Below are 26,672 nucleotides of genomic sequence, written 5' to 3'. Positions count from 1 at the left end.
AAGTCAGCCTTTGTGACTCCTTTTGGTTTGTAAGAGTTCACAAAGATGCCCTTTGGGATGAAAAATGCCCCAGCGACTTTCCAGAGCTGGTAGATCACATCCTAGCAGGAGGGTTTGCCCTTGCTTATCTAGATGATATTGCCATCTACAGCCATTCCTGGCAAGAGCACCTTCCAACATGTCAGGGAGGTGCTGGACAGGCTACAGAGGGCAGGGTTGACCATTAAGCCGAGCAAATGTCAGGTGGGTATGGCAGAGGTCTCCTACCTGGGACATAGAGTGGGGAGTGGTATGATCAGTCCAGAGCCTGCCAAAATGGAAGCCATTCAGGCATGGCCTGCACCTGCTACCAAAAAGCAGGTGAGGGCATTCTTAGGGACAACAGGGTACTACAGAAAGTTCATCCCCAGCTATAGTACCATAGCTGCTCCCCTCACAGACCTGACAAGGAAGAACAGGCCAGATAAGGTAGTGTGGACCCCAGCATGTAAGCAGGCATTCTAGAAGCTTAAAGAAGCTTTGGGAGGACCCCCTGTGTTAGCCAGTCCAGATTACAGCAAATAATTTGTTGTGCGGGTGGATGCTTTGAACCATGGGGTGGGGGCTGTACTTAGCCAGATTTCTTCAGAGGGAGAAGAGCACCCAGTGGTTTATCTCAGTCGTAGGCTCCAACTCAGGAATGAATGCTATGTAGCTGTAGAAAAAGAATATCTAGCCATAGTGTGGGCACTACAGTAATTCAGCCTGATCTGTATGGAAAAAAATTCACTGTAGTTAGACCACAATCCCCTAACATAGTTACACAGAGCCAGCCAGCAAAACGGCAAGTTGTTAAGATGGAGCCTAGGGTTGCAAGCATATGGTATGTCAGTGCAGCACCGCAGTGGAATTAGCAATGCCAATGGAGATGGGCTCTCAAGACAGGGAATAAGGGAGTAAGGTATACTCGGACATAACCCTCTCAAGCAAAGTTTCTCAAAGGTCACTTGAAAAACTAGCTTGAGTTCTCCGGGGGGGTTATGTGAAGGCTGCCAGCCTAGCTAGCTAGAATTTTGTAGATAATTCTGTCATTTGTAGGTATTAATATAAGCCACAAGCTTGTTCTCTTAAATGGAAGAAAATTATGGTAAATGTTGAACTTCAAAAATGTAACCACATTGCTCTCTGCTGGAGGAAAGCTGATAAGTCAAGCATTGTATAATTGTTTGATCTCAAAACTCTGAGCCGAGCTGTCTGAATGAAGGAATTCTTCTTGTTTTGAGACCAGAGTTAATGGCTACAATTTACATGTATAATGTATTTTATTGCTCTGGCTTCCTGACCAGCTGCAAGAACAAAAGGGCTGTTACACTCTGAGTTTCTGTTGGCCTGGGAAACAGAAGTAATGATGTAATCTGAAATGAATCAGTGGTACTGTGTTATCAATTTAAGGACAGAGAGAGAGAAAATCAGAGCATTTTGCATTTGTTTTCAGAACTGACATCACCACCAGCACTGCCTTGCTCTATATGTAAGTTTATTTTAGAACTGTGTTTGCTCTTAGATTTAGATAGGAAATAGGAAGTCTAGTCTAGCTGTTTTCTGTATTGATGTCAGAACTTCTACTGTATTATTTTAAGCATTTCTCTGTGATCTCTGAACTCTTGACTAGCACTGTGTAGTAAGAAGTATTGTCTTGTGTTCTTGTTTATTATTAAATATTTTTAAACCTTTCAACTGTGCCTGTTTACTTTAAGCTCTAGAGTATATTGCATGTATATAGTGATACTGTCCAAGCCACTCCAAATATGCCTTGCTGGTGTCACTCCTACCATTTGGATAATAATATTGCACAGTAATAATTGGACACCCTTTGATAAGGGTCTTATTAGTAGCTGATATTGGTGGTTGGTGGCAAGTGGTACTACCGTATAGTCTGGGCAGAAGGGGCATAGCTGGAGAACCTGTGCCAGCCTTCCCCAGAAGTGTCTGTGTGTTTGTATATAACTTGTGTGTGTGTGTGTGTGTGTGTGTGTGTGTGTGTGTGTGTGTGTGTGTGTGTGTGTGTGTGTGTGTGTGTGTGTGTGTGTGTGTCAGCTACTTGTGCAGGGACATGAAGCACTGGTTGGACAGAGAGGGTGCTGGAGGTTTTAGCTTGACCACTAGGCTGAGATCTGGACCCTATAGCTGTGCCAGTGGGGAGTCGTATTGGGGATCTGGAAAGAAGAGGAGAAACCAGCCCAAGACTGACTGTGATCTCTGTGTGCTCTTAAGGGAAATTGTACTTTACTGTGTGCATGTGTATTTGTTATCCTTCCCAATGTGGACGCCCCTCACTGGTGTTAGTTTTGAGGATTGAGGTGCCTTTATTGCTGGGCCAGTGCACGGGCATCACAGTACCAATTTATAAATAGGAGAAATTAACAGAGTTAAATTTATACCAGCATAGATTCATCTTCAGAAAAAAAATGTATTACAGACTTTTCATTATAATGATTCATTAGATGTTTTTGATGGAAATACTCTTATTGATGATGCATATTTAGATTTCAGGAAAGTGCTTGATTTGAACCCCCATGAAAGAATTGTTTTACATTTCCTGGTCCATAAAGCTAAATCACTGTGTTGTATAGTGGGTTAATAACTGGCTGAGTTATTAACTCATTCTGGTTGGGTAAAATTTGGTGACTGTGTTTCAGAGGAAAGTATGAAAAGGCTCAGTTTTGGGTTTCATGCTACTCATTTTTTTCATTATTTTATTTATTTATTTATTTATTTATTTTTAAGTTCATAGGTTCATATTTTAGGTTCATAGTTCATACATGGGTACTAGGCTATCTGCCCGAAGGCATTTATAAGCCTAGCCAGAATGTGTTGGCTTTCGCGGCCCCCTTAGATTAGTTCCCTGTGCCTCTGGCCAGCAGAGCCACTGAAGTGATCCCCGAGGTAAACTTTGTTTCCGTCCACTTGTCAAGGTTTCTTTTGAAGAGTGTTAGCAAGGAGCTCTGCCTAATGTAGATTGGGATCTTGTTCCAATGCATGGGAAGTCTCTGGGACAGGAATTTATCCTTCCAGCTCATCCTATTTATTGTTGTGGTGAGGTTTAGAACCCTAGAGCGTGTGGCTTGAGGGAATAAGGTTTTCTTTAGGTGGAGCATGTCCATCAATTCTGGGTTGGACATGGCCTTGTATGTCAGGCAGAGATAACCTCTGAGTAGGCGGTATGCAACCGAGTACAACTGGAGTTTCTTCAGTCGAGCTGCATAGGACATCTGAGGCCATTGATCCTCCTGGTGAGGTACTTCTGTGGTCTTTCCAGCTGTTGCAGATGTCTTGTAAGGTACATCCCAAATGGGGCATTGTACTCTATGATGGGTCTGATGAGTGATGAGTATAGAGGCACAATGACCTCTTTTGATCTGGATGTGAACCCTTTTGTGATTAGGTGGGCCACGTAGAAGGATTTTCTAACCACTCTGGCAATGTGACTATCAAAGGTGAGATTGCTATCTACTTGGGTCCCCAGATCTCTTATTATGTCTTCCGTATTTGGGCTACCACCTATGTGGTAGTTTGTGGGTACTTTGTTTTTTTCCAAAGGGGATGACTATGCACGTTTTGGCATTTAGCTTGAAGCCATGATTTTGACACCAGGTATCCGTCTCAGTGAGACCCTTTTGGAGGATGTCTGTGTCAGCTGGAGTCAATTATAGCCCCTAGATGTTCATCGTGCATACAGCTGCAGTCATAACAGATGGGTTATCCTGCCCTCAGGCGGGTCCTCGGTCAGCCAAATTCCAAAGTCTAGGTCCGGCGTCGGTTGTCGTCGCTTCTTCCCTGACGTCGGTGCGGCAGGGGTATAAAAGAGCCAGCCGACGCCATCTTCTTCAGTCTTTCTTGCCGCGCGGTGCCCAAAGCAGAAGCAGTTCGCAAGTGCCGGTCAGCCAGCTCCTGAGATTTACGAAAATCTTTCAGCCGAGGTCTTCTTGAAAGCTAAGTACCCCGTTGGGGAAACTTTTCTTGCCTCAGACCGATGTCAGACAAATAATTGCATTTCATGTGGGAAGCAAATACCGCATAAGGATTTCCACTCTTTCTGTATTCCTTGCTTAGGCCCAGACCACAACGTCGGCCTGCCATTTTTGTGCTAGATTCAACAAACGCACTATTAAGCGTCGGGCGGAGTTCGCCCATCACTATTTTGGTAAAAAATTTAATTATATTATGTCGTCGGATACTCCGACTCCAGTTTTGGGTAAAGGACGCAAGGATAAGGACCGACATACAAGGTCCGCGACTTCTACTGACACCACGCTAAGGCCGACTACCGGTTCTCCGGTTCTCAGCGAGGCGCCTACGCAGCCCCTGACTACCGATGACACTTCTTTACCGGTGTCTTCTGTGCCCGAGGTCGCAGGCTCCTCGGCCCCCACTCCGACTACAGATACCGATGCCACTTTTGGTGGGGAAACATTTCTCAAGGTGTCTTCAGGCCTTCCTCCATTTCTATTAAGGCTTTCACAAAATCTAAAGCAGCCATGAAAACTAAAAAACAAGGACCACAGACCCCTTCTCAAGGTCCCATGCCTAAAAAACAGATGCTCAAAATGGCTGAGGAGGGGTTCTCAACCCCCCTCGGACAAAAGGCCCAGATTAGAGGAAGACTACCCTTCCTCAGATCAAGCCTCTATTACCTCTGAAAATTCTGAGGACCAGGAATATACATATTCTCCTTTTGAAGACTCTGATGCAGAGGAGTCTATTCCCTCGGTCTCCCCCCCTGAGGACTACTCTTTTGGGGAAACCCTACATACTTTGAGGGAACACTTTCACTGGGAAGGCCAAGATTACTCAGATTCCAAGAAAAGGCTCAGGGATTTTCTCTTGCTCCCTCAGCATAGGCCTCTGGCTATTCCTCCTGTCTTAGATATATTAGATGATGTGTACACAGAAGCCAGCCTCAACCCAGATTCTTTACCTCCGGCTCCTGTTAAACCTGACAGGTATTACCGGGTTCCAGATTCACACCAGTTCCTATGCAAAAGCCATATTGCTGACCCAGAAACTATTTCACAGGGTCCCAAGGGAATTAAGGCCTCTACTGCTAAAAACCCATTACCTTCAGAGAGAGATTCCAGAGCTTTAGAAAGGTGGGGGGAAAAAGGTGTATACCTCGGCCACTTTAACCATGAAGGCATTAAACTGTCAGTTCCATATGTTAAAGTATCAACAGTTTTTATTATCTGAATTGAAAAGCAAAATGACACAACCTGAGCAACCAGATTTAAAAGAGTTGCAGGATTTGTTGCATAGTGCAGAGCAAGTGGGTAAATATACCTTGCAGTGTGGTTTTGATGCTTTAGAGGCCTCATGTAGAGCTGCTGTTACAAGGTCTGTCATACGTAGACATGCTTGGCTCAAAGAACAAGCCTTACCAGATCATGTCAAAGCTAAATTACTAGATGCACCTCTTCAAAAAGATGTATTGTTTGGTGTTAAAGCTGAGGAGGTACTAAAGAAAATGGAGGAAAAGGCGAGATCAATGTAAACAGTGAAAGATTTCCTGCAGGTATAACCTCCACGTTTCAGCAGAAACTGGCCTTCAAAAATTGGTCCTTTCCAGCCATGGACAGACCTCAAAGAGGCAGATACAGGCGCCCGAGAGGTAGAGGGCAATCTCAAGGATCATTCAGAGCCAGGCAATAGCAAGCACCAACCCCAAGAGGTGGAGAAGATAGATCACAGTTATTCAGAAAACAGACACAATGACTTTCCCCTTTGCCTGCCAAGCAAAGCTTTAATGGCAGCACCTTTAGGCGGAAAACTGACATTATTCTCAAAAAATTGGCATATTGTCACAAAAGACAAATGGATCCTGGACATTATAGACAGAGGCTACAGATTCCACTTTCACACCCTTCCAAAAATGAGAGGCATGCCAAACCTGCCACAAAATCAAAGGGCAGAGGCACAAAAACAAATTTCAGCTCTCATGGACATGAAAGCTATTCAAGAGGTGCCTGCAAAAGAACAAGGTCAAGGGTTTTATTCCAGACTATTCCTGGTACCAAGGAAGGACAAAGATTGGAGACCTATTTTAGATCTATCCATCCTAAACACATATTTACAGGTGCCAAAATTCAAGATGCTCACATTACAGCAGCTTCTTCCCATGCTGGGCAAGGAGTCTTGGCTGGTAACATTGGACCTCAAGGAGGCATACCTGCATGTCCCTATCAGACAAGATTGCAGAAGATACCTCAGATTTCTTGTAGGTTCAGCCCATTATCAATTCTCTGCATTGCCCTTTGGCTTATCTACTGCGCCCAGAGTGTTTACGAAATGCCTGGCATCAGTAATTGCCTTCTGCAGATTTCAAGGAATACAAATATACCCATATCTGGACGACTGCCTGATCCAAGCGGAAAGCAAGGACATACTTCTGAAAAACCTGGTGTTTGTAATAAGACTGTTGAACTTTCTGGGATACACAGTCAACAAAAAGAATTCAGAACTAATACCCTCTCAAACAATAATTTTCCTGGGTGCCAGCTTGAATACAAACACCCAGATGGCTTACCTCACGCCAGACCAACAAGGGCAACTATCTCAATACTTCAGCAAAATGGCAACCTTCACCAGGCTGACTGCAAGGAAAGTTCTGCAGGCTCTGGGATTCATGGCATCTTGCATCCTGCTGGTCCCATGTGCAAAGCTGCATATGAGGAAACTTCAATGGTACCTAAAAAACTTATGGTCTCAACACAGCCACAGTTTGGAAACAATTATACCACTCATTCCATGTCTTCAAAAGGAATTTCTGTGGTGGGCTCAAGCATGCCAAAGAAACAAAGGTCTCCCTTTCTGCATACCTCAAGCAAATCAAATCATCACAACAGACGCCTCGGACTATGCCTGGGGGGCACACATGAAAGATCAGTGCATTCAGGGAAAATGGTCCCAAAAAGAGAAGCACCTACACATCAACCAAAAGGAAATGCTAGCAGTGCAAAATGCTATTATGACCTTCAAAGACCTTCTGCATCCAGGCCAGCTATTGATAAGGACAGACAACACCACAGTGATGTGGTACATAAACAAACAGGGGGGAACTCATTCATACCCCCTGTGCAGACTAGCCATGACCCTTTGGAACACAGCTCTGGAATTGCAAATCCAACTTCAGGCACAATTCCTGCCAGGGAAGGAAAACACACTGGCAAACAGCCTAAGCAGAAATATGACAGATCCACATGAATGGAAGTTGCATCCTCAAGTTTTCGCAAAGATAACTCAGGCATGGGGACAGCCAGACATAGATCTCTTTGCTACCCACAGAAATTACCAACTGGAAAAATTTTGCTCAAGAACCTATCATCCACAGGCCTGGAAAGTGGACGCACTTTCCTTCAATTGGACAACATTGACAGTCTATGCCTTTCCGCCTCTCCCTCTGCTGCCCAAAGTTCTACTAAAAGCCAGAGCAGAGAGGCCGAAAATGATTCTCATTGCTCCAGACTGGCCAAGACAACACTGGTATCCACTCCTGAAGAGCCTGACGCATTCCCCACCATGGATCCTACCTCTAGTGCCTCTTCTGTTGTCCCAGCACAACTTCAAAACTATTCACAGCCAGCTCAAAACCCTAAATCCTCTCCAAGGAGGTGCAGGATGTCATCTTGGAGGCCAGAAGACCTTCTACTAGAAAAGCCTACTCCGCCAAATGGAAGCGGTTTTGTGCCTGGAATCAGAAAAAGGTCCAGAATCCTTGGGTAATAAATATACCTCAAATATTACAGTACCTAGCTGAGATGTTAAACAGTGGACTTTCCTTCTCCTCCATCAAAATCCATGCTTCAGCCATTTCTGCACATTACAACACAGATCCTCCTTTATTCTCTCATCCTCTCTTAAGACAGTTCCTCAGAGCGGTTAAGAATATAAAACCCCCAAGGAAACCATCAGTCCCTGCTTGGGACCTCAACTTCATATTGGAAAAACTGACCCTTCCTCCATTTGAGCCAGCTGCTTCAACAGAACTACAATACTTGTCATGGAAAACAGCCTTCCTTCTGGCTATCACCTCAGCACGCAGAGTTTCGGAAATACAGGCCCTCATGGCTGGGCAACCTTTCATCATTTTCCATCAGGACAGAGTTTCCTTACGAACCAACCCTACCTTTATGCCAAAGGTAGTATCCAGTGTAGCCTTGAATCAGACTATCCACTTACCTACCTTTTACCCTAACCCACAAAACAAAGGGGAAAGACTACTGCATTCCTTGGACATTCACAGACAACTACGTTATTATTTGGACAGGACAAAGCCATTCAGGAAATCTGAGCAACTCTTTGTGTCCTATGCTACAGGTGCTCAAGGAAAGGCTATCTCCAAACAGACAATCTCAAAATGGATAGCTCACTGCATACGCTTTTGTTACTCATTTCATGGAAAAGCTGTGCCTTCAAGCATCAGGTCCCACTCCACAAGGGCCACAGCTACCTCTGCAGCTTTCCTCAGGGGGGTTCCTACCAAGGACATTTTGGAAGCAGCCACTTGGAGTTCAGTGCACACTTTCTCCAAACACTATCACCTTCCACTTTACTCAAAATCTAGAGCGGGATTTGCCACAGCTGTCTTGCAGGGCATTCTTGCTCCTCCTAGTTCCACTTAGTGCCTGCCACCCCTACTTAGCTTTGGGATTCTACCCATCTGTTATGACTGCAGCTGTATGCACGATGAACATAGTACAGTTTTGTACCTACCATAAATGTAGATGTTCGAGTGCTCATACAGCTGCAGTCCAGGTTCCCCCCCCTCCATCCCCTCTTAGGACAGGCCTTATGACAAACACCTTCTCATACAACCTTTTTGGGGTATTCTTTTATGGTGTATTTGCTTGCAACTACTGTTTTATGATTATTCTATATTGCATGATTACCTAAGTTTATGTTTTGCCTTCCTTCTGGGGGCACCTGACATCTGGGGCAAGAAAAACTGAAGAAGATGGCGTCGACTGGCTCTTATACCCCTGCCGCACTGACGTCAGGGAAGAAGCGACGACAACTGACGCCGGACCTAGACTTTGGAATTCGGCCGACCGAGGACCTGCCTGATGGCAGGATAACCCATCTGTTATGACTGCAGCTGTATGAGCACTCGAACATCTACTTTTATGGTAGGTACAAAACTGTACTTTTGCAGTAGTCTGCGAACTTGGTCAACCATAGTCCTCCTGTGTTTGCCTGTACCTCTGAGAAGTATATGCCAAACAGGAGGGGTCCTAGGACTGAGCCCTGGGGAATGCCACTTGTAACCGGTTTAGAGTCGGAACTAGCTCCTGCAACTCTCACCATGTGGGTTCTGTCCGTGAGCCACTTGGCAACCCATCTTGTGACGTAGGGGTTTATGTTCAGGCTGGTGAGCTTGTCTATAATACCAGAATGGGGAATTGTGTCAAAGGCCTTAGCGAGGTCTAGGTAGGCTGTGTACCACCTTTCCCTCGTCTATAGCCTTGGTAACTGTCTCAAAGAAGTCCACCAGGTTTTGGAGGCATGATCTGCCCTTAACAAAGCCAAACAGGGTAGGTTCCAGTGTTTGGAGGTTCCCAATGTCTCTTTTAATGAATTCCATGATGATGCGCTCCATAGCCTTGCAGACCAAGCTAGTTAGGCTTATAGGGCGATAGTTCCCGGGATCTGTTCTGGCTTCACCTTTGTGGAGTGGAATAACCATTGCTGTGCGCCACTCTGTGGGTATGTAGCCTGTGGAAAGGCTGAGTTTAAACAGTGTGTTTAGATAAGGGGTTAGTTCGTCTTTGAGCTCGTGTAGGACGCAGCCTGCGACACCATCTGGTCCCATTGATGCTGTGTTTTTGGCTTTGGAGAGGGCTGTTTTAACCGAAGTGTCTGTGATTTCATGAGCTCTACATTCTTCTGGTATGGTTATGGGCCCTTTTGGGGGTGAGAGTGGGGTGATCTGTTCGCTAACCCTGTCTGCCAGGATGTTGGTGATATCGGTCGGTTCAGTGTATTTTGTGCCATTCTGCACCAACTCTGAGCAGATCTGAGCATTACCACTTAGATTCTTGATATAGCTAAAGAATGCCTTGTGGTTATCTTTGGAGTCCTTGGCAATTTTTCTTTCAAAGCTCGCCTTGGATGATTTTATGAGGGATCATAGTTTCTTGCTGATGCTGATCAGGGATGTCTTCCCTTCTTGGGATTTTACTCTTTTCTGTACTAGTTTCCTCCTTCTATTGTATAGCTTGTTTATGGCGGGAGTCCACCAGACTGGTTTCCTTTTGTTGGAGGAGTGAGTCTTGGTTTTGCTTGGGATGGCATGATCCATGCATTCTTGTAGCTGCCCATAGAATGCATTAGTAAAGGATTTTGCAGCTTGGACAGTGTTATCCTTCAGCATGGGGGCTTTGAAACTTTCCACCTCGGTCTTAAGTAACGTGAAGTTTGCTTTTGAAAAATTTTTCACAGTGGTTTTCTTGTCCGGGGGTGGGTGCAGAATAGGTTTATCCAAGGGGTTGGCCTCTGGTGTGGAGCACTGGTCTCACATGTTGGTGATGACCAGGTCCAATATGTTGTCACCTCTGGTGGGAGTGTTGACCAGTTGAACCAGGGCGTTTGAGTTTATAAGTTCTAGGAAAAGTTGGGCAAGGGAGTTAGTACTTGAGTAGTTCTCCCAGTTAATGTTTGGGTAATTGAAATCACCCAATATTAGGGTGTTTGGTAGGACCTTTATGTTTCCCAGTGTTTCCAGAAATGTGGAATGGGGGTCCTGGGACATGGTGGGTGATCTGTAACCAGCTACAATTTGAATTGCAGTTTTGCCCATTGTTAGTTGCACGTGGTTGATCTCTGAAGCATCGTGCTGTGCCACTAACCTGGAGGTGTGGGTATCCTTGATGAATATGGATACGCCCCCACCTTTTGTATTTCGGTTTGGGTTCTATGGCCGAAATGTATAGTATGAATTGTAGCCCGGTAGTGCTGGGGTGCTCTCTCGAGCCTTGAACCAGGTTTCTGTTACTGCACATATATCAATTTTTTTCTCCATACTGAGGAGTGCCTCGAGTGCGTGCATTTTGAGGTTTAGACTTTTGGCATTGAGTAGCATTAACTTCAGTTTTTTGTTACTTGTGCTATTTACGGCGGTGGGGTTTGCCTTTTGAGCCTTGCCTAAAAAAGGCACTATGGGGGTGGCAAGGCCAGTATTCGAAAGCCTAAGGGTGACTGGTGCAAGCCGTCTCTAGCGAAGCAGCGTGGCTTGTCGAGCATGTCATCCCAGGCGGACAGACAATGGATCCCCTTTGAATGACACCAGAAACTTAGCCAATTGTTGAAATCGAGAATTTTTTCTTAATATCATGGTATCATTCTTGGTGAGGGCAAGATGCTATTCAGGGTCATAACAGCCTGGGCTACGTGATCAGACAGCTCTTCCATGTCTCTTTTCATGTAGTCCAGGGAGGTACGGCTCAGGTCATTCACACCAAGATGGACAATGACAGTCATATTTGTACTTCTTCTGGAGTGACCTGAGTGCTTGTGTTATGTGGTGGATCCTGGCACCTGACAGGCTTGCTATAAGTTTTGAGCAAGTGCCAGGCTGAGAAATGAATGGCTTGAGTGCTTAAGTTGAAAGTTTGTTTAGTTCCAAAGGAAAAATTGAAGAGGAGACTTTGTGGAGCCGGGAATAGTTTTACCCTACCTAATTGGCGCTGCCCGGCGTGTAAAACCGGGCAAATACGGTATTTATAGCAGGGAAATGAAGGAGATAGAAATTAGCCCAGAATGGCCAATAAACTACTAATTTCTGGGTTGAAACCACTCCTCCAGGGACAGATAGGCTGCTCAAAGCTCCCCTCTCTCACAGCTGAACAGAGAAACTTCCTTCTGTCCACGTAAGGTATGGGCAAACACAGAGATTTGTAACACAGTCCTGAATTCAGCACTAACCTGAAAACTGGACTATACTAGCTTAGAAAGACGGGAAACAAGTTATATATATATATATATATATATATATAATTTTTTGTTTGTTTTTTCAGAAAATAAAACAGATACACTCAGAAAAACAGTTTAAAAGCACAGAAAAGGATACTTATTGTTATATATCACAGATCAGAGTTGTAGTCAATGCCCCCAGTAATAAAGGCAGATGAATAAAGTGCAATTTATATATATATATATATATATATATATATATATATATCTATATATATATATATATATATATATATATATATATATATATATATATCTATATATCTATATATATATATATAAACAATAGAAAATGAACAAATTGATTTAAACAAGTTACCCAATTAACCAGAAAAAAAGCTCAAAACTGTCTTCAATCAGACAAGTTCTAACTGCACACCCCTGCTTACTAGGGTGCAGGGGAACCTTCTCCAAAAAAGATGGCCTGAATCAGTGCTCAAGTTATACAAACAAAGCTAGATTCAGCAGGCTTGAATCTGGTCTATGCTACAGCAACAAGGCACACCAATTTCAGAAAGAATCCATTCAAATAAGCAGTCACAATAAGCCTGTGACCAGAAATTCCCAGTTCAGAAGGGCAGAATCCAGCCTCTCCTTCCACATGAGTGCAGACCACAAACCTTCTTAATGTAGAATAACTGGCCTGAAGCCCAAGTGCTTAAGCCAGAACTAATCCACTTTTAGAATAGCAGACACTGGGCCTTCAATCAGCAATTCCTAGCTTAGAAGGATGTAAGCTACCTGTCCTGCCACAACAGTGCAGACTAAATCTTCTTAATGTAAAAGAGCCTGTATGAAGCCCAAGTGCTTAAACCAAAAGACTTAGAATAACAGTTACAATTTAATCGGGCTACAACCAAGCAGTAATAAATGCAGCAGAATAAATAAAATTGAGTACTTTTAAGAAAAGCAAAATAAAGTAGAAGGAAACACAAATACAGTAGCAAATGAATAAAGTGCAAAAAAAATGTTTTTTTTTTAACTGGAAGAAGAGAGGAAGGAAGAACCTAAGTGGGCTGGCCTTCTCAAATCTTCTCTCTGTAGTAAGTAGAGTGAACACTAGACTCAGAATATGATCTAACTGTACTCAGTTAAGCGAGCAAATGAGATGGACCCAGGAGGAGTGTTCTAATACAGACTTACAGAAGGGGCGGGCAATTCCAGAGCCACCAATACTAATACCAACACAGGAACAGGGAGGGAGGATGGGGAACTAACTGCAGAGAGACACACAGCACACTGTTCAGAAACACACAATTAGGAAACGGAAAAAAATGAAAATACAGTGCTTTTAAAACTGCAAGTTTGTACTTAACAGAATAAAATTCACTACTGCAAGTTTCACTTAGCGTCAGCTTGTAATGCAGATGTTTGTAGCCAAGCATCCGTTTCACCCTTTGATTGGGTGTTTAAGTGTTTGGATGACACTTAAGTTGGCTCTACCACTATCAAGTAGTGTTGATCAAAGGACTTTAAAAGCGCAACCAGATGATCTTGTTAGATGGACAATGAGGCACAGACCTGAATTTAAAGTGATTTTTCATGTTTGTTTTAAATATTTTTCTTTGATTTGCATGCATTTTAGTAACAGTATCAGTTACTGTAGTGGTAATTGTGTGTTTTCTTTGGTGGAATTGTTTATTTCCTAGATGAAACTGTCAAGACAGAGCTGCTGTTGGCACTTTGAAACTTATTTTTCTGTAAAAATCTGCTCCCCCCCAGCATGATGTCATCTTAGGTAACAGTGTTAGAGTAGAGCTGGAAATATTGAAGCTTGGAAGTCTTTTTTTTTTTGGAGACCTGCTGCTGCTATTTATTTATTTTTTATTATTATGACCAGCTTAAAAACAAAACAGTAAAACTGAATTTGACTTAATTTACCAGAATTGGACTGAGTGAGTGTTCTGTACTATTTTGCTCAACAGTACTTTTCAGAAAGTTACCATTACGTTTGTGCAGTGGTAAAACAGGTTGTGTTTCTATGCTGTACTGACAACAACCTCATGGTTGTTGCAGTTTCGTATTTAAAAATGGCATGAATAGCATGCTTTGTTGCTGTGAAAATAGTTTCTCATTTATGTATTGTTTTTGGATGTCTTAGCCAAGGTATGTTAGTTGTTCTGAGCATACCTCTCAGCTGTCCACGATATTGAAAAATGTCCCTGACTGGATTTTTCACTCTCACACACACAACTTTCAACACCGTACTGCTGCATACTTAATACATGACTCTCATGTGCACATCACAATCATTCCCGTGAGCTACTCCTAGCACTGCCATCATTTTCGTCCTCTGTCACCCTCCAAATAGTTTCAGGAATAAGCATTTATTCACTGATAAACTGCACTCTGGTCCCTTCCTGCAGTTTTATACTACATTTGCATCAGAAATGGTGGAAAAAAAACATTTCACATTCTATATCAAATGATTTAAATGCACCAAATTTCACGGTCTTGCCAAAGAGCAGCTCTGTGTGTGTGCGTCCACACGAGTGTGTCCATGTGTCAAAACGTGTGAGGATCATTAGAGTGCTCATTTCAGATTTTATATCCAAAGCAAATTTTCAAACCGATTAGTTCCATTCACTAACTTATTTACATAACAAAAACAGTTTATACAAACTGCTATAACTTAAAACATTTGCCTAAAGCAACAGTTCACTGCTGTGAATCAATATTGGTAACAGTAAGTATGACCACAAAATGAAAGTAATGCATTCACCCGTCTAAAAAATCTAATTTTAATAATCAGCAGAAATAGAAATTCATTATGTACCAGCAGAACCTATACTATTCATGATTTCTCAAAAGCCTTTCACTGCAGCACAGAGAAAGCCACACAACCTCATCAGTATCAACATTGCTGTCATATGAACTTCCTGCTGAACTATAAGCATCATCCTTGGAAGGATTTAGAGCCCCAACATCAGAAGTTAAGCTAACACCTTGGGCATCTCTGTCATAACCAGAAAAACATTCTAGTTCTCAAAATCACATTCCTGCACTGAACTGACAGCATTAGTGGATTATTATCCTTAAATGATATCAAAAGTTCAGAGAACATTCCCCAGACAGTTAACATGGAAGCAGAACATCATAGAATGAAACATAGAAAAAGGGAAAAAAATATCTCAAATCATAAAAACAGTTATGATGGGCTTAAATGCCCTACAAGGACAGCTAGCTTAGTACTTGCATCCTTCTGTGGCTTTATAAGTTTATAGATATTACAAAATGAAACAACCATGACTGTAAGTATAGCAACAAATCCCTAAAGAGATGTGCCATTAACTCCTTTTGGTAATGGAAGTAAAAGTATTCATATGCTTTAATCTGTCTGTGTTGTATGTGACAGAAATAAATATGTGACATGCTACTTTATAGCACATGACAGTTTGTGCAGTGAAAGCACAGTAACATTATGTTGTTTTGACTTTATGGGATCATTTCATTAATATGACAAGCTGCAGCTCATCTCTATTCAGTAGAGCTCTGGATTGTTATTTTGAACCAAAGTAAGGCATTTTGTTTTGTGCAGACATGCTGTTTCTAGTAGTTTAAAAATCATGCTTGTGCACATCTGTGAGAAAGATTTTACTTTGGAGTGAAAATACGGGCTATATTTTTTCGGGATATAAAATTAATAAAGGTAAAACAACAGCTGTAGCTGTAAACTCTGTGCCTACACATAAATTGGTTCAGTAATATCCATATTTATGGGGACATGATTGAAGTATTTAGGAGTATGGGATTCTATTATAGCAGGTAATGATATGTTGGGAGAGACTAAACAAAAAATAATACAAAAGCTGTGAAACTAGAAGCTCTTGCCTATGAATATAGATAAGGTGCAAGCAGTAAAATTTTTTTAATCTCTCTAGTTTTATATACAGGTCGGGCATATTGATATCAGTCAGAGGAGGAGTTGTGAATGGTAATCCACTAGAACAAGGAGGTTTAGGATTATCTGATTTGGAAGGCTATTTTAGAGCTACACAACTAAACCTAACACAAGCAGAATGCTGCAGTTAATAGTGGAAAGGGATGATGATGAAGCAAGGGGGTAATTCTAGAAATAAGGAAAGAGTGGGATTTTGGACGCAGATCCTTAAGAAGAACAGCAGCAGTTATACAGAATATTATATCACAAGAATGGAGAAAGGAGATGTTGTCGATAGGGATGACTGCAGTTGGGGAACACAGAATAGGTAAGATGGGCCTGGGATTTACTGGAAGAAGCTGGCAAAGGAACCAAGGTATTTGGAATAAATAGAGAGAGAAAGGTAGTGGCATAGGAAAAGGCCAAGAAGATATTTTGGCTGCAGATGGAGCTTGCCTCCCCTATGAGGGATTGATATCAGAGTACAGGTAGAGAGAAAGGGATAGGGGAATCCTAAATGAAAGACCTGTACTGGTTGAGTTTTCAGTTGAATGTAAAACAGAAGCTTCTGTTAAAAAGGGAAAATTAGGGCATGTAAAATGTTGCACAGTAATTATAAGAATCAATCCGAGTAGTAGTGTAGGAACATCACTTAGTGAGTTATTGAAATAGCCCATTAAGAAGGAGTTTTCCATTATGGATTTTCCATGCATTCAGGAATTTCCCATGGTCCACTGATAACAGGATTGTGTCCTGTAGCAGGGAATGTGTTGATAATTAATTTTGGTGAGTGTAAGTTGGAATTTATTGAGCTCAGTGTGCTGGTCTAGGAGCCTGCCTAGCAGTGATATTGTCCCTGACAAATATACCCTTGCCATTTCCCTTTGACCTGAGTGCATGGTAAGAATTGAACCCAGGTAGAGAGGGAGTGCTATTTTTATACTGAAACCATGTCGCCGTTATCGCACAGATGTAGATGTATTCAGGTTGCAGCAGAGCCTCAAAGTCAGGAAGTATAATATTTAAACTTCTGGCATTAATAACTGCTACGTTGATATAGTCTGAATTTAAGCATGTTGATGTTTTGTCCATTATCTTGGGATGTATTGGGATGTACGGCAGCTGGACTTTGCCTTAAAAACTATGAGGACTAGCAAGAATTTTGGTCAGCAGGTGGAAGCCATGGAGTGAGAGATGCAACCCACCCTTTGTAAAGCAAGTAGACATGTCAGCTGTCTCCTCCCATGCTGATACATACTTGATACCCCTGGAATGATGCCAGTTACTGAAGCAGAGTACCTTTTGTTTATATTTTTTTCATCATTTTAGGTGAAGATACGATCCTACTCAACAGCGTAGTCTTGCATGTTTTTGACGTGCATAATTAAATACAGCTACCATGAGGTCATATTCATACTTGCCTGCTGTAAGGGACTGAAGAGCTATTGTAATATTATAGATCCTGGCAACAATGAGACGACTGTCACCCTGTTCTTTTTTTTTTTTTTTTTAAGCATGGGGTCAGTATGCCTGCATTGCTGTTCACAATTACAGGGACATTTCTCTTTGTACTCCTAGTTTTAGTGGTGGTAAACTGTTTACAATCTGCAGCCTTGTGACTCTTGACTATGTGTGAGGATGGTGGTGGTGGTGGTGTCTGTAGATGTCTGCTGAGGCTGTTATCTTCTTGGCTTTGTGAGACTTTGGATATTACTTTTTGAGAACCTCAACATTTGTTGGCTTGGTATGTTAATGCATAGATTTGGGTGGTAGTATGTGTTTCTCGTATAATAACTTTTGTGAGAAGGTTGCTTCCATGTTGTATAGATAGTTGCACCTGCACCTCTGATAGATTGTATCACGTGTGTCAAGTAATGCTTTATAGGCTGTGAACACCTGGGAATTTCTACACTGTCTAAGAACATAAACTGTTCTGAGGCTGGCAGTAGAAGTAATAAACGTCTGTTGGGCATTCATTTTATCCAGGTTGGTTTAGGTCTTCGATATATATAGGTAGAAAATTAGCTAGCAGTCATTAGGTATGAGGATCTGAAGTGCAGGAGGTCACAGTAATCAAGGTGTAGGAATGGCAGTAATACACAACAACAACAGTACAAGAAGTTTACGCAAGAGGGACAAGAATGTAAGTGTTGTAAGTCACAATAACCAAGGCAGCAGCTATAGCAGTAGTAAATAATCCTTTAAGCAGTTTAAGTAAAAAGGAGAAATAAATTGATAGTAATAATTGTGAAAGAGTAACATAATGTGTACAGACATGCTAATAATTGAGCACAAGAAGTGCATAGCTGCTAAAAGTGCAACTGCTGGCAAGTATCAGCAGCCCTGTACAAACAAGTACAACCTGTAGCAGCACTGCAGTACTAAAGGCTCAGGTGAACACACTAATCAACGGCAGAAACAAAACAAATATCAGAGTATAGCCAATGCAGTATAAACTCCAGTAGTGTGATTCAGAGAAGCTTAAATGTTGCACTGCTTGCAAGTTGTTAAAACACATTTTAAATTTATTTATAGTGCCTGACATTCCTTTCTGGTTAAACTTGAAATACAGTAGAGAGAGATTATCTGAACGTTGATTATCCAAAACGTCAATTATCCAAAATCTCCCTTCCAAAGTTTTCAGGTACAAAAAATCATAAAGTCTGAATATTTAAATGTTATACTTTATTTACTTGTGCATGTTTTAGAGCTTGTAGCCTACTTGTATGTAAAAAAAATATTCTTTATTGTTCATTGGAATCACTGATTGGTTGAAATTTGTATTTCTTGCGTGCAGAAAAAACAAGATTTTAGAAGTTTTTTATCTGGTTCAGTTATATGTTTGATTATCCGAACAGTTTGATTATGTGAACTACCCTATGTCCCAATTAGTTCAGATAATAGACTCTCTACTGTAAACAGTAATACTACAGTAAAACAGTATTGCAAGAGCCATATCTGGGAATTAAAACATTACGTTAACAAAAAATAGCAACTAATACTTCCATGCCCAGTAAAATTTCACCTGGGTTAAATATTTAAAGCTGGCACAATATGCCCAGCTGCAAAATCATTGCAGAACATTCCCAAGACAGATTGTGCTATAGTTGGTTATTTGTCTTAAGTCTCCTAAAACTTCCTTCATCTGTGGAAATAAAACAATGACATCATCCTCTTACATTTCACCAACCAAAATTACCAACAAGAAAACTGGGTAGATTATGATGAGCTAGGGAAGAGGGTCAAATGCGACTCTGGAGACTGGGGACAAATTGTAGTAGCCAACAAACTATACAGGTGGGTCAGGGAATGCGCTGTGGCTCCATTAAGATATCTGCATAATGGCTTTAGAGTAAATATCCCTCCTCAAATGTTATTCATGTTATTCATTTTTGCCTTGGACATAATGCAAGAAAATAAGGTTTCACAGGGGAAAAACGCTCCTCAAAAAACATTTGAAAATTGGGGCAACCTGCTTTTATAAAGTACACCCACCATAATGCTGTATTACTGCAACTGCATGAGCATTCATTGCACAGGATAAAAATTGATGCACTTTATGCGTTCGTGTGTGTATGTGTATAGTAATATATATGCGTGTGTGTAACAAAAAAAAAACAATGACAGTTTTTGTAATCACATCCTGTAAGTTAAGTGCATGTATTTACAGTAGCAAGTTAGGTATTTGACTATCATTCCTGGAAATATTAAACACTAATCATATAACATATTTTTTTATAAATTAGCTGAATTATTGATGTACTGAACTTTGTTTTGACTTTGTTTGTACCATTGTGTGTGTACTCTTGTATTTTTGTACATGCACTGCTTTTATTAATCTGTATGTAGCTTCTGTTGTAGTATGCTTAGATTGTAACTCTTCAAGGGTCTTTATGTGGATCCACTCACCTGCCTGATAAACGTCTACCCCTAACTTAAAAGGCTAAATTAGGATGCTGGTTGTGAAAACTCCCAAAATAAGGAATAAGAAAATAAGACAGAATTTTCAGCCCTTAAGACTAATGCTAGCCATCAAAATCCATAATAACCCTAACCTGCTCCCTGTGATTTTTGTGGGCTGGGGTGGGCTAGACATTTAGATATTTGCCTGAAGTTAAAAGTGACTGTTAATTTGCACTGCATCCATTATCCTAGTACAGGGCTCAGACTAAAATCTCAGGCCTGAGTATAGCCTTAACCACAGCAACTGCTGTTGTAGTTTACGTTACACTCTGAGCTAGGGTTATTCTTAGAGGTGAGCCATTTAGACTGTTTAGTGTAGTGGACATAGTTAGGATCACTTTGTGGCAGACAAAGTTCATACATAGTACGCTTCCTCCAAGACATTTTTTGCAGCTCTGGATTTTTACCACATTTTTGGAGGGAGAGTTAGATTTGAGTTTCACCAGATAATTTTGCAATGTTGTAGTGATTCCCAGTCAAAGCAATTAGTTTGATTTTAATGGAAGAATTTTTTTTGGGGGGGGGGGGGTGCTTCTCAAACTGCTTGCTTAACCAAATTGCAAGAGGTATAACTGTAACTGAGAACTTTTTCAGGAAGTAATTTGGAGTTTCAGCATAAAATCTAATGTATTCAGTTACTGTATTACTGTATATTTGATAGCAGTGACCTGTCTTGCTTTGAAGTTTTCCCTTTGAAGCTGCAAGGGGGGTACTTACTGAATTTTAAGGTGTTTTGGTAGAGGTATTTTACAGGTTGTAATTATCATGGTGTTTTTTAGGGAGAAAGTGTATATGACGGTAAAAGAAAAAGAGGAAGGAGCAAAGGTCGTGAAGAGGCATGTACTGGAAAGATAATATGAAGATAAGGCTAAAAACTGGATTACATGCAAAGTAGAGAAAAAAAATGTTCATTTGTATTATGCAGGATTGTAAATTTTGGTGCAACACTTTTATATAAAAAGTGAGATATCACAATGTACAAAAAGTGAGATTTTGATGTTTGGTTATTTTCCCAGAGACAGAAAGTTGAGGTTTTTATTTTATTTTATTTTACATTTGATGGCCTGGAAAGTCCGACTGGACACGGGTCCATTTTCAGCGGAGGCCCGGGGAGAAACACTCCACTTAAACAATTGCTAAACAGATAAATTTACAAGATACAGCACTGTATTCTTAATGCACACAGTATAAAAATAATATCCAACATTGCTTCACATACTTATGTAAAGTACATAGCTGTGTTCATAAGGCAAAACAAATAGCATATGGGAACATATTAAGCATTTAATTACAGACATATAAGTCAATACAATTGGAGTAAAGCGTTTTTAGGAAAGAATAAGAATTCTAGACATTGGGCAGTACTGGGTCATCCTTGCATCACTGCAATGTAGTGGATTAGCCAGGTTTCCAAGAAATGCTTGTGTAGACCCTTCTTGTTGAATGGCAGGAAGTGCAGAAAGAGAAATAATGTCCATGTGCAGAATGTAGGGTTATCTTTGAAAGACCACAATGACTGTGTAATTTTCATTTGCTTGGTACCATACAGCACCAGTTTTGTTCTTGCGTTGGTGGCACAGGTGAGTTACCAAATTATACCTGTCATTAAGCCATGGTCTTCTTGAGTGCCACTTTTTCCCTATATGAAGAATGGCTGTTTTAAACCAGTGTCACACAAAACCGCACTGGGACTCTAATTTGAGAAAATATGAATTGTACTGCTTTCATAATTCACACATGCATTGCAATTTCATGTGCTAATAGAAGTATAAGGAAGGATGCTCTTTGAACTTTGAATTTGTTTTCTATTATCAATTTGTATGCTACCTCTTCTTAAATATGTAATATCACTTTTGACCAGTGTGGTTCTTTATACAGACCGTTTAATTTATTTTAATAGACTGTGTTTGAAAACCCAGAGTGGTTCTACCGACATGTGGATATGCATGGGCAGTGTTCAGAGCAGAAGGAGCCTGGTGCAGATAGTCTAGTTGCTTGCAAATGGAGAGGTAAGATTTTTATTCCATGTGGCTGGTAAGACCATGAGTTGCTTATTCAGTGTGTGTCTTTATCTAGGTGTCTGTTTCATCTAAAACACAACTTACCTAAACTCATTCCATCTAAACCAGCAAAATGCAGAAAACAATTGTCCCCCCATGTGTGTCTGTGTGTGTGTGTCTGTGCGCCTGCGAGTCTGTGCGCATGCGTGTCTGTGTTTATGTACATATAAGCAGATGATTGCTTCTGGTTTGTCCAACTCTCATCCCGAGGAATGAAAGAGCCATAGGGCTATTGCTCTGGGGAATGAATTGGCTCATTGGACAGTTGTGGGGGGGGGGGGGGCTGTCCTTTGCTGGACTGGATAAAAAAGAAAGCAAAGTTTTTTTTTTTTTTTTTTTGTCTTGTGTCACTAGAACAAAGTTATCAGAGTTGGAACTGCATCTCCTAGCTTCATCCTCTACCTGTTATCTTGGCCCCTTTATCTTTCTGTTCCCTGACCTCCTTAGCTTTCTCACTGGCATTAGAACTGGGGAGAAAGGGGGAAGTGTTACTCATGATGTAAAGGGGGATTTCTGTCAGTCTGTGAGGTTTCTCTGCCATGCGATTGTAATGCAGGCTGATGACTTTAGTCCTAATGGCTGCTAAAGATAGACCTGCTTACAGATCTGTTAAGAAAAGTACTCATAACTTTCATGTTCTTAACATTGTTTTAAAATTGGGTCCAGAGTACATGAGCTACAAGTCACCAAGTTCATCCCCAATTGATGAAGGTGTTGAAAACTGTCCTTAAAATGTTCCAGCAGTTATTTCTGTCCTTCTCTTAACCCTATGACTAGTAAATGATCTAAAACCTGTTTTTTTTTTTTTTTCTTTCTTTCTTTCTTGTTTGCCTTTGGCTGCTTGACTTCCTGTTTTAATGTTACATTTATTCATTCTTGCACCTATTCCATTCCATCCCATCCCCATAAAGTTTTGCTTTTCCTATCTTGGTTAGCTGTATGTCTGGTTTATGCTCACTGGATTCTTTGACCCTGTGTGTATACATTTTCATTGCCCCTCAGATGTAACTTACCATGCCATTTCTGTAGCATGCTGAAATTCTTTTTGAATTTTTGTTTTCCGTTCTGTATTTTACACTCTCACATCCATTTATATGTGCACCCTTCTGTGGATAGATTTTATCTTTTAGTCAGAGAACTGTATAAATTTGATCTAAGTGGCATAAATGTATTTTATTTTTAACTGGGTAGGTTGCTGTTAAGTGGCTAGCTTGATGTTGTACATTATTCAATAAAAACAGAAAAAATTCACACTCCAGTCTGCAGACTTTTGCTTATTGGTAAGTTGGAGCTGTGCTATAGTGCCAGAGTAGTATGTTATGCTTTCAGAAGTAAATTGACCCATTTGTTTTTAGCAGAATGTTTTATGCCAAAATAGCAATTATATGAAACTCATCTGATGGAATATGTGGAGTACATAAATTTCCATTTCATGAGACTGCATGTTTAAATGTGGAGAGTATGAGAAGTCCCTCTTGCATAACTAACTAATGCACAGGTGTTAGGAGCACTTAGCAGATACAACTTTCACAAACCTCTAAGCAGTCTTTCTCTGTCTCATGACCCACAATGCCAAGTCTCTTCATATTCTATATGGATGCCCTGAAGACATCCTAACAATTATCAGTAGAAGAGAGAGATGGAAATTTTAGGCAGCATACACCAGAACTAAGTGGACGTAAGGCAGGGATGTTGTGGAGGTTGGACTTGATAGCTGTCTCTTAATCTAGATGCAGTACTTCTTGGTTATGCTCCACTACCTTGCTGTCAGTCACTGTAAAGTGCTTGTAGTCACAGACAGCAACAAGTTAACAAAAACCTTTTTATTGAAGTGGGCATGCCCTCCTGCACTCTTGAGGCTCTGCCACCACACTCCGATCTCTTAATATACCGCCTCTGAGGTTGCATCAGCTTGGTGGTGGTTCATTAGAAGTATTTTAGTTTTTAACTTGTATTAACTTTGCACAGCTGTAAAATTATTTTAACATAACTATGTGGTATTTTTAGTATTTTTAACATTGCTTTTTTCAGTTCTTAAATGTAAAAGCTCGCCCTTCTAAGATGGAATGTATGTTGTTTTCATACTTGCATATTATTGCAACCAGATTCTACACGCGCCACTGTCGCTATCTTTTCTGGTAGCTCTTCAGGCTATCATTTTGTCTGTGTAACCAAAGCCATTTTTTTAGAATGTACTGTTTATGACACGGATTACATAAAAGGTGTAACGGAAAATGACGGAAGTAATAGTTTGACTATTTCTTCTTCTGTGGTGTAAATGTTACAGCGATGGCTGTCAGTATAGATTGAAAACAGTGTTTTCTCTTTGCAGCTAGAGTCTTGCTTAGTAGAATACTTTGTACTGTGAAGCTGAAGCTGCAAAGAAGAATAAACGTTTTGCATATATCTTCACAGCCATTACCATAGCATTTCCACCACAGAAGAAGAACCAGTCAACCATTTTCTAAGCCCTAACAACATGCCAGGTGTCTTTCTGCGGGGAGCGAGTGAATAAGCTCAGCAGCCATATCGCTCCAACGTTACAAGCACAATAGTAATAGACAAAGTAAAATGGTAGAAAATAATTCACCGTTAAGCACTGTACAGTATCCAAGAAAAGTAATTGAAATTAAGTGGCATGCCACAGTAATGACCGGAAAGGATCTGTTCTTCAAACACAAAATCTGATATGCACAACGTCCATGCAACTGTTGAGCCTCCAGGCCCCTGTATGACGGATGGAAGAAACAAAAATGTAGTTGGTCTTGCGTGTTGAAAAGTGGTCCTCCAAGTACTATCCGCAAACCATGCATCCGGTTCACACAATGAGGCTACAGCAGTTGTAATTACTGTCATGCTGTTTGCCCAGCTGTACCATGCAGAACTACCTAGTGACTCGTTTAAATCTGGTTGCGATAATACACAAGTACCATTAATTTTTATACAGTGAGGAACTATAAAACTGGCTTTTTTGATTAGAATTTAAGCTGATTGTTTAAAACTTGTACTTGAACACATTTCTATGGCATGTATCTCTAAGAAATGGTTTAATGTATTGTTAGACTGAGGAACTAATTGAACCTACTGATTATTTCTATATAAAGTACATTTCATTATCTTAGCATTATTTTTATTTATTTATTTTATTTTGTTTGTTTACCGGGTAATGTCAGACTGGGCATGAGGCCCATTTTCAGCAGAGGCCCAGGGAGAAAAGGTCCATACATACAAATAGACAGTATTAAACAATCAAATTGAACACGTATTAATCATCAATGTACAAAGCAAGTCAGTAAATTAGTTGTATAACAATAATTAGGAAATAATTAACGAAGAAGTTAACAAATTTAACAAAAAAATGGCACAGTTAGTGATATAAAAACTGGCCGCATGAGTTAATAGTGAGAACAGTGTGATACAGTAGTTGCAAGGTAGAGAAATGCAGTCTACATAACAGTTAAAGACAAAGCAGTATATGTGTATACATTGCTAACTGAAACTGAGTGTAGAATCAAGAGTGTAGAATCAAGATTATTCTGATGAAGTCCTGAAGAAATGGGATGAAAGCACTTAATTCACAATTTTTAACTTAATGTATCTTTAAGAAAATCTTTGAAATATTGTTCACTCTTTGAGCTTTGTAGTACATTGCACTTTACACTGTCACCTCGATTGTGGATTTTCACCTTGGAGAACATGTATATGCAGCTTAAGTCTACATATTCAAGTCCGTTGCACTCAAATGCCAAAATGACTGTTCACCTGTGAGCATCTGGAACACAAGCATATGACTTTTACAGCTGTGTCATAATGGTAAATGCACAATGTGAAGTTGTTCTATCTCGCTGTTCATTCTTACAGATGGGTTTGGAGCCGATCCTCTGCTCCGAGTCTACCTACTACAACGCTCGAGGTCTTCAGATAGCTCGAGGCCAAGTCCCTATCCCATGATGCACTTAGTTACCCCAGATCTAGTTTGCCACTGCAATAGATCGGAGGTTCTCGCTAGCCTGGGCCAGTAAAAACCTTATTTTCTTAAAAAAAAATGTTCTTAAATATTTTATAATATTGATAAAACTTTCTAATTTATATCTTTAGATACTTGGATAAGCTCTTATAGCTTTTTGTGTAGTTTCCCTTCCCTTGGTGAGCCTTTTTTTTAAATCTAGTATTTAGCTCTCTTGGCCTCGTTTTACTTTAGGCCTTGTTAAATCTTTATTAGTACTTTAGATTGTAGTGTGTGCTTTAAATAGTGACCTTTCTGTCGCAGCTTGTTACATTTAATCTTTACAGTTTGAATAGTGACCTGTTTTTGTCACAGCTTTAAAATAATTAGTCTTAGAGCTTAAATACAAGTGTGTTGAATAGTAGTTTATAGTGCAGTTGTATGCCTTTAGATAGTGACTTGCTGTCACAACTTTGATATATTTAACTATTTAGAGTTTAGATAAATAGTTGTGTCTGTGTGTTGACTACTGTTTAGCCCACAGTTTTAAAAGGGCTTGTTTGATAATTTTTCTTTGAGTGTGTCTAGTTTTTACAGCACCCTGTTGATATTGTGTGTTACAGTATGGCTGACCAAGAGAGAGACAAACACCCTAAATCAGGGTTTAAGAAATGTCCCAAATGTGGGCAGAAAATGTCTGTCACTGACAGTCATATGAATTGTGTTTATTGTTTGGGAGTGTTGCATCTCCAGGAAAGCTGCTCCATCTGTCATTCTTTCTCTTCTAAGGTTCTCCAGGAAAGCAAGAGAAAGTAATCGGCAG

At 40.6% G+C, this 26,672-nt stretch overlaps 1 protein-coding gene across 1 annotated transcript in view; it reads left to right on the top strand.

The window, feature by feature from the left end:
- The window catches only part of LOC122809396 (histone H4 transcription factor), a 698,230-nt gene that overhangs the window by 115,507 nt on the left and 556,051 nt on the right, over positions 1–26,672 (top strand). The window contains exon 4 of the mRNA XM_044080864.1: positions 21,744–21,852. Within this exon, the coding sequence (XP_043936799.1) occupies positions 21,744–21,852 (109 nt within the window). The remainder of the gene's footprint in view (positions 1–21,743; positions 21,853–26,672) is intronic.

This window comes from Protopterus annectens, chromosome 8.part0, assembly GCF_019279795.1.
Source record: "Protopterus annectens isolate FY-2018-M chromosome 8.part0, PAN1.0, whole genome shotgun sequence".
Taxonomy (NCBI): domain Eukaryota; kingdom Metazoa; phylum Chordata; order Ceratodontiformes; family Protopteridae; genus Protopterus; species Protopterus annectens.
This window is presented reverse-complemented; position numbering and strand designations above follow the sequence as displayed.